The sequence below is a fragment of the Emydura macquarii genome, unplaced genomic scaffold, assembly GCF_026122565.2.
Source record: "Emydura macquarii macquarii isolate MOO-44397 ecotype Brisbane River unplaced genomic scaffold, CSIRO-AGI_Emac_v2 contig_3345, whole genome shotgun sequence".
Classification (NCBI taxonomy): domain Eukaryota; kingdom Metazoa; phylum Chordata; order Testudines; family Chelidae; genus Emydura; species Emydura macquarii.
The window spans coordinates 7,602,564-7,618,185 of record NW_027133482.1 but is presented as its reverse complement, the minus strand read 5'-3'; the positions used below and the strand labels follow the sequence as shown (position 1 = coordinate 7,618,185).

At 69.0% G+C, this 15,622-nt stretch overlaps 1 protein-coding gene across 1 annotated transcript; it reads left to right on the top strand.

Annotated features, from left to right (window-relative positions):
• Positions 1–4,264: 4,264 nt before the first annotated feature.
• Positions 4,265–15,050, top strand: LOC137143642 (rho-related BTB domain-containing protein 2-like). The gene is made up of 10 exons (XM_067533538.1): positions 4,265–4,407; positions 4,928–5,129; positions 5,303–5,406; positions 8,712–8,897; positions 9,235–10,211; positions 10,670–10,788; positions 11,647–11,797; positions 12,276–12,364; positions 13,238–13,343; positions 13,628–15,050. Exons 2-10 carry the CDS (start codon positions 4,938–4,940, stop codon positions 13,795–13,797), a joined length of 2,094 nt encoding a protein of 697 aa, XP_067389639.1. The 5' UTR covers positions 4,265–4,407; positions 4,928–4,937; the 3' UTR covers positions 13,798–15,050.
• Positions 15,051–15,622: the final 572 nt, after the last annotated feature.

The window sequence follows — 15,622 nt, the reverse complement described above, 5'->3', positions numbered from 1 at the left end:
GTGTAGCGAGCTCCTCAGCCAGCTCTTTTAAAACTCTTGGATGCAAGTTATCCAGATCTGCCGATTTAAAAGTGTTCAACTTTAGCTGCTGCTGCTGCTTAACACCCTCCTGAGACACTAGTGGAATGGAAAGTGTGCAAACTGGGTAGGGGCCTCTGAGTGTGTCTACTAGGTGGCCACTTGAATGAGTTCACATGCAAGTGTGAACGTGTCCACAAGTGTGCGACAGCACATTTTCACATTTAACGCTGGTGCATGCTCCTCTGCACGCCACTGTGAGCTGAGGCCCCGCTCCCCAGGCTCGGCTGGCAGACTGCCTCCACAACGAACCACAGTGCAAGAGGTCTCAGCGCCCAGCTCGGTGTCTGCCCATGGCAGCGTGTGCTGGGGGAGCAGCACGCTCCAGCTCTCCTGTTCTAAGCCTTTGCTGGGTCACTGCCCTTGAGTGCAGAGCGGGCTCATTGATCTGCATTGATCACAGCTGCCAGAGAGCACCCAGCCCACAGCCTGTGCAATCCCGCCTGGCCACCACCCAGAGGGGACAGCTAGGGACTCCCGCAGGACACAGTCGCCCTCACCCCACAGCTTCCCCTGCCAAGAGTAAGGTGCCAGGCGGGGGCACAGGGCCTTAGACCAGCTCTACCAGCCAGGGCTGGGATTCTGGATCAACTCCCCGCCAAGCTGGACCCGGCCAGGTGGGTGCATGCAGGGCGGCCTTCAGGGGAAAGCCAAGTGGCGTTGGGTGGCGGGCAGAGGTGCACCAGCGATCCGAGTCGCCGCGTGCCACCCACCCGCAGGGGCACAGGGCTTGTGCATGGGAGGGCACCCACAGCAGGAGGAAGAGGTTGCCCGTGCCCGGCTGCCTATCCACACACACGGGGTCAGGCCCTGCCCTGAGTTCTGAGGAGGGGGGAAGGATTCAGCCAGAAACGTCTCTGGCAGGCCCCAGCACCACCCCCTGCGATGGGGGAGGGGGATCGATCTGGACCAGCTTTGTCCCAGGGGCAGGGATGGCAGCTTCCCCAGAGGGAACGGGTTCCTCCAGGCCTCTGCTTCCACCCCCTTTCCGTGCCCTGACTTAACTCCCCTCCCCATCCAGCCAGGAAGCAGCACCTGCCGAGGCCCAGCCTAGCTAGCTGACTCAGGCTGCCAGGCACATCGCGGGCCCTTTGGCGTGGGGACGCTGCAGGGCGCAGGGCTGGCTGGGGGAGCCGGCCACCAGCATCGGCGTCCTCTGGGCAGAGCACGTCAGAGCCACGGCCTCAGCCTGCCCAGCAGGTTCTCCCCTCATCACACCCCTGCAGAGACGGGGAACCCCAGTCCCAGACACCCTCAGTCCTTTGCCTGGCCGGCTAGCCAGGACAGCCAGGTGGGAGGGAGCCAGCACCTAGCGACCGGAGCCCGCTGCTGGGAGCCGCTCTGCACGCAGCACTCTGGCACTACGGTGGGAGCGCAGCGCTGGCCAGCACCTGGCCTTATCTCAGCAGAGCCAGAGCCAGAGCCAGGCCAGCTCCAGGGGGCTAGGCCCCACTGACAGCCAGGCCAGGCCAGCCCTCAGGCCGTGGTGGGAAAGAGATCTGAGCTGCTCTCCCCTTGTAGTACCCCTGAAGGCCCTACGGAGGAGCTCGGAGAGGAAGGACCCCAGCCCCTGAGAAGATGCAGAGAAATGGCTGCAGGTCCCTGAGCTCCCCATGTTCTAGTGAGGAGCTGCCCTTGTTTGCTGCGTGCCCCTATCCTCCTTCCCTGGCTGCTCAGCTCAGCTCAGCGGCACGGCGCGGCACGGCGCGGCAGGGCAGGGTGCAAGGCAGAGGCCCAGCAGTGACCCCGGCCAGGCTCAGCAGGCTGCAGCTGGGCGTTGCAGCTCCCGGCCATTTCTTTGCTCCACTTCCAGCGGCAGCCAGGTCCCCAGTGGGTTCCCCTCGGCCCTGCTGAGGTGCAGTGCTTCTCCCGCTGCTGGAGTCGGGCCGGGGGGCCCCGTGTGCAGAGCCGGCGGCTTCGCCCATTGTCACAGCCATGCAGAGTTTCTGCCGACCTGGCGAGTTGCATAGTGAGAGCCACAAAGCGCTTCTGCTTCATCAGCAGCAGCCTCTGCCTGACCCCGGGGGGCTGGGGGCCATCACTGCCCGGCTCACGTGGGGAGCGGGGGCACAGGCGGGGCAGTGCAGCTCTGAAGTGGGTTCCGTTTCCCGTCTCGCTGGCTCCCGAGGACATGTGTTCTGTTTCCTGCTGGCCCAGACAAGCGTCTCCCCACTGGCGCGCTCGGTGGGATGGAAAACGGGGGGGCTGCCCTCAGGTCTGGTGCTCATGCCTTTCCCAGGCCTGCCTTGACTTCTGCGGGGCTTGCATGACAAAAATCAGTGCGGACGCACGAATGTCGCTACCAGCAGGACCTGGGACCCTGCGGGGAGCTGTGCTGGGCGGGAAGGGCCATTTCTACAGAGACTTTCCAGGGCAGTGTCCTGGGCTTACCGATGGCACAGGAGTCAGTAGAACCAGAGTTTGCCTCCACTAATCATTAGGCCCTGTTCTCCCCGTCACCAGGAACAGAGCCCAGGAGTCCTGGCTCCCAGCCCCCTGCTCTAACCACTCAACCTCCCTCTGCTCACAGAGCTGGCAAACGCACCCAGGAGCCCTGCCTCCCCAGCTGGCGGGGCTATGCTTCCTTCCAAGAGACGCCTCAGAAACATAAAGGAATGTAGCAGAGAAACTCAAGGGTTCGACCGTCAGGGATTCCCCCGACTCCCACCGTGTCCGCTGGTGCTGGGTGCAGTCAGGTCAGCTGTGCGCAGCCAGATGTGGGGAACGGGCTTTAGAGCAGATGCCATAGACGTTAAATTTGGGGCTGCCCATTTACCTGTTCTTGGGGCCAGATTCCAAGGTGGGGGGTTAAATCCCCAGTCAGGGTTTCCGCTGGGGCTGGTTCAGGTCCCAGTAACAGCGGCCGCGTTGGCAATGGCAGCAATGTTACTATTGATATTCTGTCCGGACCGCGGCCGTGCCTGGGTGCCCAGCCCTGCTGAGCTGGGCACGAAACAAACTCAGAATGAAACGGCGGGTCACGCCCCAAAGCGACCAGGGTGCTAACAGGAGGGTGCAGCAGTCTGCAGCGGGCGAGGTGGTGGCGGGAGATCACCCCGCGACAGGGAGACGGCTGCCGTTAGTGCCCTGGCAGTAAATCCGTCCGGACACCACAAGGCGCCCGCGCGTCTCCAGAAGAGAGCTCAGACGCGGGAGAGGAGAATGCAGCCGTTGTGTCCTACGGGCGGGAAGCCTGGCGGTGTGCCGGCTCCCTCTCCAACAACCAGCAATGGTCTGCGAGATGCAACCCCACCAGGAGACCCACGGCTGCAGGGCTGGGAACCAACCCTCCCGCCCCACGGCTCCTGCAGCCACACGGATTGTTCTGCTGAGCCGCAGGGGGAACAGGCCACTTGGCTTCTGATGCTGCCTCCACCAAAGCAGCAAATGCCCCGCAAAGCAGCAGTGGATGGGACATGAGCTCCCAGGGGACGCCCCGTCCACGCCCACAGGCCATCCCCGGGCCGGGCAATGCCAGCCGCCCAGCTGGGGCAAACAACTGGGCATGTTGTACCTGCCCCGCCAGAGGCCAAGTGCTGCCAGGAACAAGCAGCAGGCAGCAAGGTGCTGGCAGCAAGGTGCTGGCACTGCCAGAATGGCCACAGACACCGCCCTGGGGGTTGGGGAGAGCTGGGGCGTCAGGCACCGGGGCGGGGGGGGGAGGGGCTGCAGCAGGAGCAGCGGTGATGGGCGCTGCGGGGTACTGGGGGGCAGCTGGGTACTGAACACTGGGGGGTCCTGGGGTGGCACTGGGGGGTCCTGGGGTGGGAGTGTTGGGGCTGGCCACTGGGGTGGGGAGTGGTAGCGGGGGGTTGGGGGGGCTGGGCAAAGGGGGGTCCTGGGGCGGGCGCAGAATGGCGGTAGGTGGCGCTGGTTCTGCAGACAGGTGTGGGGGAGGGGTCGGGGGGGGGGGTGCGGTCCCTTTAAGCGGCGCTCCGGCCCACGTGGGCGGGGTGTGCTGTGCCCCTTCAAGAGTGGGCGTGGCTCTGTCGTGTCACGTGGGCCGGCGTGGGCGCGGCCGGCTCCCCGCGGGTCTCCTTTGTTAGGAGCCGGGGGCGGGGCCGAGCGCCGGGGGGCGGGGCGGGGCCCAGGAGTGGACTCCGGCCGCGGGGCGGGGCCCGGCCGCGGCGGCCGCTGATTGGCGGAGAGCCGGGGGGGGGGGGATAACGGGCCGGCGGGGGCGGGGCTGGGCCGGGAGCGGAGCGGGGCGGCGGCGATGGGCCGGAGGCGGCGGTGGCGGCCGCCGCGCTGCAGACGGGCGCGCCCGGAGGCCGGGGAGGCCGCGCCGGCGCCGTGAGGGGCCCCAGCCGCCCCGGGACCCCCAGCCAGGTGAGGGGCGGGGCCGGGCCCGGGACCTTCCCCGCCCCCGCCACGGGCCGGTCCCGGTCCCGGAGCCCCTCCCCCCCCGCGGGCCCCGCGCGGCACGTGCGGCGGATCGGGGCAGCGGGTCCCCCCAGCCCGGCGGGGGCGGGGGCAGCTGCCGCTGTAGGACCGAGCCCCTCATGCCGGGACGGCCCCGAGGGTATCGGGGTGTCTGCCCGCCATCCCTCCCTCTGCTGGGGGGCTCAGGCCCGTTCCCCGGGTGCCCGGGCTGCAGGACCCCCCCCCACACACACACCTTCGGGCGCGCTGGGGCCGCGAACTCGTGTCCCCGCCGCTGGCCGGGCTGTGCCCGTAGCCCCCCCGCGGGGCGCTGGCTGGGGAGCGGGGCCGGGCCGCTGTTCAGCCTCGCCGGGGAAGCAGCTGGCTCCGTGCCCTGCTCGGGGCTGGGGTGCCCGGGGTGCCCCGTGCCGCCCCGCCCCCCCCCCCCCCCCCCGTGCGGTGACGCCTTGCCCGCTCTTCCCGCCAGCCGCTGCCCGATGGATATTGACCTGGACTATGAGAGACCCAATGTGGAGACCATCAAGTGCGTGGTGGTCGGGGATAACGCCGTGGGCAAGACGCGCCTCATCTGTGCCCGGGCCTGCAATGCCACCCTCACCCAGTACCAGCTGCTGGCCACCCACGTGCCGACCGTCTGGGCCATCGACCAGTACCGCGTCTGCCAGGAGGTGAGAGCCGAGCCGCGGCCACGGGGCCCTGACGGCAAACGGCTGTCTGGGCGCCCTGCGGGTAGCACGGGGACCCCCCCAGGAGAGGGGGGGCTGGGGTGCTAGTGTGGGCACATGGGGTGGCTGTGGGGGGACCCCCCGGTGCTGACAAGCTCCCTGTGGTCCCCCGGCAGGTGCTGGAGCGCTCGAGGGACGTGGTGGATGAGGTCAGCATCTCCCTGCGGCTCTGGGACACCTTCGGAGATCACCACAAGGACCGGCGCTTCGCCTACGGCAGGTGAGAGCCGGGGGGGGTCCCTGCTCCTCGCCGGCTTCCCCTCAGCCAAGCAGTTGGGGGCATGGTCTGTGCGGTGCTGCACACAGCGGAGTCACCCCCTGCCTGGCTTTGGTGGGGCCCCCCCAGTCTCACCCCACTTCTGTTCAGCCTCCTGGTTTCCCCCCAGTCCTGGAAGCCGGAGGTGCCCCTGGCCTCCCACCCCTCTGCTCCCTGCTGGAAGGGCTGGGGGTGTGCGCGGTGTGCGCCGTGCTGTGTGTGCCCCACGTGTGCCCCGAGAAGGGGTGGAGGCCGATAGCCTGCAGCTTGCCTCTGCCTGGCGCTGGGCACCACGTTCTTCTCCAGCTCCCTCCCGTTCTCTCTTGCCCCGGCCCTGCCCTCAGCGGGAGGGACACTTGCCATTTTAGAAGGAAGCTGCCCAGCCAGCCCAAACTCTGGGGTGGGCCTGGGCCCCACAGCCCCGGGGAGCGTCTGGTTTCGGTAAGCACGCCCGGCTCACGTTCCCCTGGGCTGTGCGGAGCTCTCCAGCTGTTCTTGTGAGCTAGCAAGGGGGCCCCTTCCTGGGCTCGGGGAGCCGCCCGCTGAGCTGGGTTTTCAAGTCGGCCCTGGTCTGCCCTAGGTCACTCTTAGTGCAGCCAGAGGGACTGGGCTGTGCTGGTAGAGTGAGGGGCTGGGAGCCAGGACTCCTGGGTTCTTTGCTCTGGCTTACCGCCTGGTGGCCTTATAGGGGGTAAGGTCCTTCCCCAGCTGTTAGAGCGATTCCCTCGCCTTGGAATCCGGTCACTCAACCCCTGAGGTTTGAGTCCTGCTCCGGCCCCTGCAGCGCTCGTGGCTTGACAGGCATGCTGGGTGTGAGCACAAGAGCAGCGGAGGGGAGGGGGCTGGCTGCCAAAAGGGGGCGGGCCAGCAGGGCTGACCCTTTCCTTGTCGCTGCAGTTTCTGGCCGTCTGTTTGGGCCCATTGTGCTAGGTGCTGTACAAACTCGCCAGCCAGCAGTCCCGTTCTAGCCCCCCGGGGGAGGAAAGGAGGTGTCCTGTCACCAGGGCAGGTGAAATGTTCAGGCTGAGCTGAGCCAGACCTGGTCCCTTCGCTCCCCCCAGGTTGGTCGGTCCCCGCATTCCTGCGGCCGCTGGGAGCGCTCTCCAGTCTGGCCCGGCCTGTGGTGCAGGGGGCCAGGCCGGGCCAGGCCCGACGGCGCATGCAGTAGTGGAGCAGGCCCCGTCTCTGGAGAGGCTGCTTGCTGCGTTGCCCGCGAGGGTTCCCGGGTGTGCGGCTCGGCGCTGGCCAGGCCAGGGTTCGGCTCTGCAGCCGGCTCGCTGGCTTGGACCGTCACTCGCGCTGTGTCATGTGCTGGGTGGGGCCGTGGCCCTGCCAGGCTGAGTGCTGGGCCAGGCGCTGCTGCTGCCTTGGCCGGGTTCCTGTGGGCGGGGGCAGGCAGGAGTCTCTTGGTCTGTGATGTGGGCTCGGGTCCAAATATGCCTCCTGGTCACGTCTCAGGGAGGCACCGCTCAAAACAAACAGGGCCTGGGAGCAGTCCGGCCTGCTCGCTGCAGGGGCAGTGGGGGGTCCTACTTTGCATTCCCAAGGTCCCGTCTGCCCCAGCCAGGCCACAGGAGCATGGCTAGCCAAGTCCCAGGGACGCTTCGCAGACAGGGCTGCTGCTGGCTGGGGGTCCTGGGCGACCCGGGGCCTTGCTGGGCCGGCAGATGCGCCACGCAAGGTTCCTGTGGGTGGTGCCCACTCCTGGGCATGAACGATGGCCGTGCTGGAGCAGACCCCTCCTGCTCCCTTCCAAGCACATTGCACAGGAAACGTCACCTGGCGCTGAAATGCGCCCACTTCTGGTGTGGAGAGTGGCCGCCGTCTAACAGCTGCCCAGGAAGGAGGCTCCCAGCTAGCTGAAGCTGCAGGGGAGGTTCAGGGGAGTAAATGGCTAAATGGAGGAGGGGTGCTAGTGGTGATCAGAGCAGAGGGGCTGGGACCCCGGACTCCTGGGTTCCAGTCTGAGGTTTGACTCGCTGTCATCCTTGGCAAGCTGACGTGCTGTGCCTCGGGTTATAAAATGGGGCTCGCCCTTCCCTGGGCCCTGGGGGAGGGCGACCCCCAGAGATGTGAGCGCAGAGTCCCGGGAACCTTCCTGCACCGCAAGGGGTCGTGGGCTGCAAGACGGCCCCTCCGGCTGCACGGGGCCCCTTGCGCTGCAGTGGAAGGGAGAGTGACCCCCTGAGCCGGGCTTTTGTCCCTCCCAAATGCTGGCCTGGCTCCGCTGAGTCTCTTGTGGTGGCTGGGGGGGGGTCTGGAGGGCTGGTGTCTTTCCCCCCCACCTTCCCGGGAAGGCAGCTGTCGTGGAGCCGCGGGACGTGCAGCAGGATGTGAGGGACTGCTCCCCGTGTGCCTTCCCCCTCCCTTCCTGGAGGGCTCGGCTGCCGACAGGCCTGGGTTCAGGGAGGCTGGGCCGGGCCATGTGCTCTGGGCTGGCTGGGGGATGTGCCCCCCCCTTGGGGAGAAGCCCCCCCCCAGCCACGTGTCTCCTGCCAGTTGTCTGGGCCTCTCCATTTCCATGCTGAGCAGGGGGCTGGGCTCTGTCCCCCCTGCCTGCCTGCCCCTCCAGCACCCTGCGCTGCCTCCCTGCTCCCGCCCCCAGCTCGGCCAGCGCACGCTCCCCAGGCTCGCACAGGGCTAGGGCTCGCTTCCCCCCCCGCATTCCCAGCAGCTGCCCGCAGTCCCCTGCCTGGCGGGTGCCGAGGGGAGGGCTGGGCTCCGTGACCCGGGCTCCGGTTCGGGGTTCGCACGGGCTCTTGACTTTCACATACGCTGCCAGTGAAAGAGCTGCTTCCCCCCGCTGCCCGCCCCGGGGCGCTCCCGGCCCAGCCACCTGCGTCTGACCTTCGTGTCCAGCGATCCGGGTCCGTGCGGGGCCAGACGCCCCCTTTCCCACAGCGCCCTGGCCGACGTGGCGGGGATGCCCCCCGCAAGGAGTGGTGCCACCCCCTGCAGGGTGGCCCCTGGGGCACCAGCCCCGATGCTCCTGTCGTAGCACTGGGGGCTGCAGAAGTCGGCTGCGGCAGGTGGGGCAGGATGAGGCCCTTCAGTCCGTCCCCGAGGGCCTGGGCTGTCCCTGGCAGGCTAGGAGCCCGGCCGCCTGAGGCGTGCGGGCACAGGGGCGCTAGGGCTTTGCGGGCCCCTGCTGGGGGATTGGGTGCAGAGTAGGGGTGAGGTAGGGCCCAGGAGGCTGGGGGGCAGCAGCCTCCCCACGGTGGGACTAACAGGTCTGGTGCTGCCCTGCCCCCCCGGCCCTCCACCTGCAGGTCAGACGTGGTGGTTCTCTGCTTCTCCCTGGCGAACCCCAACTCCCTGCGCCACGTGAAGACGATGTGGTATCCGGAGATCAAGCACTTCTGCCCGCGGACGCCCATCGTGCTGGTCGGCTGCCAGCTGGACCTGCGCTACGCCGACCTGGAGGCCGTCAACCGCGCCCGGCGCCCGCTGGCCAAGTGAGGACGCCTCTCCTGCCGTCTGTCCCTGCAGCGTGAGCCCCACAGCTCCCCCAGCGCCCGCTGCCCGCCCCGTGCGCCCTGCCTGGCGCCAGGCTGCTCTGGGGCCGCGGGTGGGGGGCGGGCACTGCTAGCTGTGGGGCTGAGTGGGAGGCGGGGTCTGAGTCGCGCTCCTTGCCCGGCAGGTCAGTGGCGCCTCCATCTCTCCCAGGGTTCCTGCCTGCCCCTCGTGTGCCCCTTGCCTCCGGCTCCCGCCAGCCCCGGCACGGGTCGCGTGTCCTTTCGTCGGGGCCTCCCTGCAGCCCCCCGCCGACCTGCCCTTGCCTTTCCTTCGCAGGCCCATCAAGCCCGCGGACATCCTGCCGCCGGAGCGGGGCCACGAGGTGGCCAAGGAGCTGGGGGTGCCCTACTACGAGAGCAGCGTGGTGGCCCAGTTCGGCGTCAAGGACGTCTTCGACAACGCCATCCGGGCCGCCCTCATCTCCCGCCGCCACCTGCACTTCTGGAAGTCCCACCTGAAGAAGATGCAGAGGCCCCTGCTGCAGGCCCCCTTCCTGCCCCCCAAGCCGCCCCCGCCTGTCATCCGCATCCCAGACCCCCCCACCAGCGGCGGCCAGGGCCCTGCCGCCCTCTTCTGCACCCCCCTCTGCGCCGACGTGGTCTTCCAGCTGCAGGGGGGGCACCGCGTCTTCGCCCATCGCATCTACCTGGCCACCTCCTGCTCCAAGTTCTACGACCTCTTCACCCTGGGGGGCGCGGCAAGCCCGGGCAGGGAGCCCTGGGGGGCGGCGCGGCGGGCGGCCAAGGAGCCAGCTGCCAGGACTAAGAGCCTGGATACGGAGAAGAGCCTCGGGGACGGGGCCCCGCCGAGGGCGGCCCAGGCCTCGCTCAGGGCTTCGCAGAGTGACGATCCCCTGCAGCTGGTGCAGGGCGAGGGCCAGCAGCCCCCGGCGCCCGGGGGCCAGGAGCTGTCGGGCTGGGGCCGGGGCTTCGTTAGCATGCGGCTGGAGCTGGTGCAGGACCCCGCCACCCAGCGGGAGAAGCAGATGACGGTGGTGCACATGGACGGCCTGGTCCAGCCGGGGCCCTTCCAGGCGGTGCTGGAGTACCTGTACACGGGCCACCTGGAGCAGGGCCGCGCCGACCTCATGCAGGTGGCCACCATCGCCGAGCTGCTGGAGGTCTTCGACCTGCGCATGATGGTGGCCAACGCGCTGAGCCAGGAGAGCTTCATGAACCAGGAGATCACCAAAGCCTTCCACGTGCGCCGCGCCAACCGCGTCCGGGAGTGCCTCAGCCGGGGTGTCTTCGCCGGTAGGGGGGGCCTCAGCCGGGGCGTCGGCTAGCGTCTGGGCGCTGCAGACAGTGGGGGTGGCAGAGTTCAGCGGGGGCGTGCTCCCTGACACCCGGGGGGGGGGGGGTTCTGTGTTGTGGGGCGGGGGGCATGCTCTCCCCTCTGTCACGCTGGCCCCAGTGCAGTGCTCCGGGGCGCAGTGTAAAATTGGGCCCTTCCCCTGAGTGTTTTTGTCGGAGATCCTGGGCGCTCCCAGCCTCCGGGGTGACCCCTGGGGCCCTGGCCTGTCCCCACCTGGGTGATTCCGTTCTGTCCGGACTCCCCGGTTGCGTGGCGCTGCTCTGCACTGCCGTGTCCATCCCCAGAGGGGACGCATTCACAGGGCAAGTGCTGTCCGGGGCACCCTTTGCAAAGCCTGGAGGGGCAGGGTTGGCCCGGCCCAGGCTGCTGACGCCCGGCCCCGCTCTCTGCCCCCCAGATGTTGTGTTCCTGGTGGATGACGGGTCGGTGCCGGCCCACAAGCCGCTGCTGATCGCCGGCTGCGATTGGATGCTGGCCATGTTCTGTGGCAACTTCCGGGAGAGCTACGCCACGGAGGTGAGGGGTGGGGGAGCTCGCCTGGGCTCTGGGGGGTGGGGTGATCCCCCTGGGAGTGGGGGATTTTGGGAGCAAAGGGCTGGGCAGGTGCTGGGGTGGGGGAGGGATTTCCCCAGATCCAGGGGGAGGGGAGGAGCAGGGAGTCCCCGAATGTGAGGGGGTGGGATGGTGGGAGGGGCTGCTCCCCACGCAGCCTGGTGGTGCAGCTGCTGCTGCTGTCAGCTCCCCGGGGCCTGCCCAGGGGTGCCCCCCCCCCCACACCTTCTGCGGGCCAGAGCCCTTGGGCAGCTGCCTGGCGTGAAGAGCAGCTGGCTGGGCTGGGGGGGGCGTGACCTGAATGCCAGCGGGAGGGTGGCTGCGGCGTGTGATCGGAGATAAATTGGGAATCTCAAAACTGAAAAGGTCACCGGGGGGGTGGGGTGGGATCACATGGCGGCGTGCGGGTGCCAGGGCTGGGCTGGGGCCGGGGCCAGCCCCCTGCACGCCGCCACCGCCTCCTGTTCCCTCCCGATCCAGCCTGCTCCTAGCCCTGCCTGGGAGAGAGGCCCCAGGCCCCCTCGGGCCGATCCTTGGGCTCTGGACCCATCCCGCTCCTGGCCCAGGCCCCTCCGGCCCCCCCCAGCTGGGGTTTGCGGGCGGATTCTTCGCCCACTCTGCTTTTCTCTCTGGCTCTGGGGGGACTAAAACCAGTTTGCAAACGAGGGGAATAGCCGGGCGCAGCGTGGGGAGAGGGCGGCAGGGCTGGGCGTGCTGGGGGCTGTGGGAGGGCAGCGGGCGCCTGGTCCTGCAGGAGGGAAGTTGCTCGGGGTGGGGGGTTGTCGGGGCGAGTCCCGTTAGGTTCCCCTCGTGCCCCCCCAGGTTTCCCTGCCTGGCACCAAGTGCGCCTGCCTGCGTGCCGTCCTGGAGTTCCTGTACACCGGGCACTTCACCCCCACGCCTGACCTGGATGCCATGGAGCTCCTGATCCTAACCAACCGCCTGTGTCTGCCCCGGCTGCAAGCGCTCACAGGTGAGCCGGGCGCAGGGCCGGCGGGGCGCGGTCCCAGAGCTGAGGGTCGCTGTGTCCCTGGAGCGGCACTGACCAGCTGGCTGTTACGTGAGGGCCCCGGGAGCAGCGCTCGGGTCAGTGCAGCCTGAGTGGGGGGGACACGGAGCCGCCGGGCCCGGTCGTTGCTGTGAACGTCCTGCGGCCAGCCTGCACCCTGCCGCCCCTGCCCCGCGGCTAAACCGCACAGGCCTCTCTGGCGGTGTCCCCTCCGGTGCGGAGCCAGACCCCCACCTGGCCTTGTCCGGCATGGGACGGGGCGCCCTGCTCTGCCCGTGTGTGCGGGGTCACGCCGTTCCCAGGAGTACCCGAGCAGCGGGTGGGGGGAAAAAGGGGGACCCCCACGTACACAAGGCTGAGGCCTGGGACCCTGCAACCCTGGCGCTGGGGGAGCCGGTGGCTGCCCCGGATGCTCACGGCCCCTCGTCTTGTCCCTCCCCAGAGCAGTACGCTGTGGACGAGCTGCTCCACGCCCACGTGCAGCAGGTGGAGATTGACGAGCAGGTGATCATCTACCTGGAGATGACTCAGGTACGGGGGAGGGGGCGGGATGGGGCTCTCCCCGCCCCCACTTGGGTGCCTGACCTGGGGCGTCCCCTCCCCCACTCAAACAGGGCTGGCCTCAGTGAGGACGCGCGAGATGGTCCGGCCGGGCTGACAGTGGCCGGTGCCAAATGCAGCTGGCGGTGTCAGGACGCCTGGAGCATTGGCGTATCGTGGGGCTCCAGCGCCCGGGGGCTGAGCCTGCATTTGTGCTGCCCACCCCCCACAGGGCAGGAGTCATCCTAGGGCTGCCCCCCAGCTGTCCTGGGGGGAGTGGGGGTCTGCACCTGTGGGGGAAGGGGGCAAATGCAGGTTTGGCTCCGCTGCCCACCACTCCCTGCACTGACCCGCTGCATGTGTCCACCTCTCCTGCTCCAGCCTGGCACCGGCTTGGGCCGGGGGGGCCCAGGTTGGGCCTTCACGACGCATGGGGGGTGCCCCCCTGCAAGCTGGCACTCGCAGGCCTGGCCCCCCTCGGTACGCCTCTGACCCGGCGCGTGGGGCTGCGTCCCGGCCCCTTGTCTGCCCATCCCTGCTCCCCGCTGCAGCTGGCGGGGCCTACAGCTCCCAGCATGCCATGCTGCGTCCTGGCCGCCCTCCGCCTCCAGACAGGCTCCTGCGGCGTTGCGCTGCATGCTGGGACGTGTAGTCCCAGGGGAGCTGCACCAGGCCCATGGGGCGAGTCAGGCGCGGCCCTGGGGCTCCTGGTTAGGGACCAGCCGGGTGCTTGGCTTCGTGCAAGCTGGGGGCTGACGGGGCGAGGGCCGGGTTGCCAGGATCACTGGCACCCTGCCGACTCCCCCCGAGCTGGGTGGGCCGGGCGGGCTCCCTTCCCTGCCGTCAGCTGCCGCTCTCCTGCAGTTCCACAACGCCCGGCAGCTGGCGGCCTGGTGCCTGCACTTCATCTGCACCAACTACAACCGCGTCTGCCGCCGCTTCCCCCGCGAGATGAAGTACATGTCGCCAGGTACGGGGGGGGGGGGGGGGGGGATGCCAGGGGCTGGGTGCAGAGTGGCTCCCATGGCAGGAGGCAGTGTGTGTGTGGGGGGGGGGGGGTCCCCGGCTGGGGCTGGCCCCCCACGTGTTGGGCTGGGGGTGGAGACTGAGCCGCTTGAGGCTGTCGCTCGCGCTGGGGGCTGGGGACCCCCCCCTTGCCGTGCAGCCCCCAGGCGCTGTGGGGCGTCGCTGGCGGGTGTGCCGTGAGAAGGGGGAGCCTCGTGCCCCGGTTCTGACCCTCCCCCCCCCCCCCAGAGAACAAGGCGCACTGCGAGAGGCAGCGCTGGCCGCCCGTCTGGTACCTGAAGGAGGAGGACCTGTACCTGCGCTCCAGGCGGGAGCGGGAGCACGAGGAGCAGCTCCTGCGCAAGCAGCAGCCCCGCAGCAAGTGGTGCTTCTGGCGCCCCTCGCCCCACCAAGCCTGACCTGACCGGCTGCCTGTGCCTGTGCCGGGCAGGGCGAGAGCCGGGCAGGGCCCCCTTGGCCACGGAAGCGGGGGTAGGGCTGGTGGCCGGGTGCCCTGGCCTGCCAGTGCCCATCATTTCCCCCTTCCATGGGCCCTGCAGCCCTCCCTGCCCGGCTCACTGCACCTGTGGGGCGCTGAGTGTCTACAATGCCCTGTCCCCCACACGCCCCGACTCGGCACCTTTACCTGCTGTAGCCATGGGGCTACCTCTGACCTAGCAGTATTGGGGGGCTGAGGGCTGCTTTAGGGCTGTGAGCATCAGCCCCACGGTGCTGTGGGGGGTGGGCCACAGCTGTGCTGGGGAAGCTGTCCTTGCCCTCCGCCCCTGACGGGGAGGTACGGAGCTGGCCATTCACCAGGGTCTGAGCCCAGCACCCCAGTGCCAACTCCTGCCCCCAGCGGGGTCTCGCCTGCACCTCCTCCCGTGTCTAGGCCCCACGAGCGCTGAGGGACTCAGCCTGGGCTGTGCAGGCGGGTGGGTCAGTCAGTCGAAGGGGGGAGCAGTGGGTCACTGGGATGGGGGGCGGCACGGCGCAGGATGGGGCGGGTGGGATCGCTGAGCTGGGAGTGGGTGAGGGATGCTCAGGTGAGGATTTCTCCAGCCAAGGGAGACGGCAGAGCAGGGCAGGGGTGGCCGTGCTCCTGGGGGGGGCTGGGAGGGGGCAGGGCCTGTTGTGGGGGCTGGGCATGGAGCCGTGCTGGGGCGGGACTGTCCCGTGTGTTGTCGGTAGCTGTAGGAGCTGGTCCCTTTTCCCCTCTGTGCTTTGCCTGCGTGGGGCCAGGGCAGCCTGGAGCCCCCGTGGGCCCTTTACTCCGTGCCTTCGACACTACGAGCCTCTTCCCCGTCTCCCGCGGGGGGCTGGGGGCCCGTCTTCTCCCAGGAGGTGCCCTGGGCCTAGGGCCCCCTCCTGCTTTTTCTACACCTTGGTGCATTAAGGGAACTCCCGGGGGGCAGCTGCCCTGGGCTCCCCCTCCCGGGGGCCGCCCGGCCCAACGATTTTTACACTTTTCTAGGGCTCCCCTCCCTGGCCAGGCCGCGCCGAGCTGAGCCGAGCCGAGCCACCACCTCACTGCGACCCAAGGGCTGTTTGTATCCACGTCTAACCACTGTGAGCTGGCCCGGCCCGGCCCGGCCCGGCCCGCAGCCCCAGCCTTTTACACCGCTCAGTATTGGACTGTTTTAACCTTTGAATAAAACCCTTTTGTAACGTGCCGGGGCCTGGCCGTGTGTGTGCAGGTGTGTGTGTGTAGGTGTGTGTGTGTGTGTGCAGGTGTGTGCACACCGTGCTTCAAATGCAGCTGCGCGTGCGGGGGCCGAGCGGTTCTGGTGGGTCAGCGCGCGCAGGGCAGTGGGGGAAGGGCTGCTGGTGGCTCAGCTGGGGCGGGGGTAGCAGCTTGTCTGGGGCCCCAGGGCGTGCGGTCCTGCTCCCTCCGCGTCCTGCTCTAGTGCGGGCGGGGGAGGCAGGCTGAGCCCCCAGCAGCAGGTTGCTGCGTGGAGGGGGAGGTTGTGGCAGCACCGCTAGTCGCCGGCTGGCTGCGCTGCGCTGTGCTGAGCTGTGTCGTGTCGCGCTGGCCTAGGCAGGAGCAGGCCGTGACCCCGCTGCTGCCGTGAGCCTGGCAGGGCCGTGCTGTGACTCTGCCCTCCTGGCTGTGCTGGCCCCGGGGCTCATTCTGTGTGTACCACCCTCACCCCAGCAGCTATGGCATGGGCCAGGCAGGTGCTAGGTGCTGTACGAGCCCCCCCCCCGAACGCCGCTCTCTTCCTCAACACGCGCCCCCTCGCA

Excerpts from the sequence above, each read along its gene's own strand:
- LOC137143642 (XM_067533538.1), top strand. The coding sequence starts at position 4,938 with ATGGATATTGACCTGGACTATGAGAGACCCAATGTGGAGACCATCAAG. Across the intron at positions 5,407-8,711 it reads CGGCGCTTCGCCTACGGCAG|GTCAGACGTGGTGGTTCTCT; the intron begins GTGAGAGCCGGG and ends CTCCACCTGCAG. Across the intron at positions 13,344-13,627 it reads GATGAAGTACATGTCGCCAG|AGAACAAGGCGCACTGCGAG; the intron begins GTACGGGGGGGG and ends CCCCCCCCCCAG.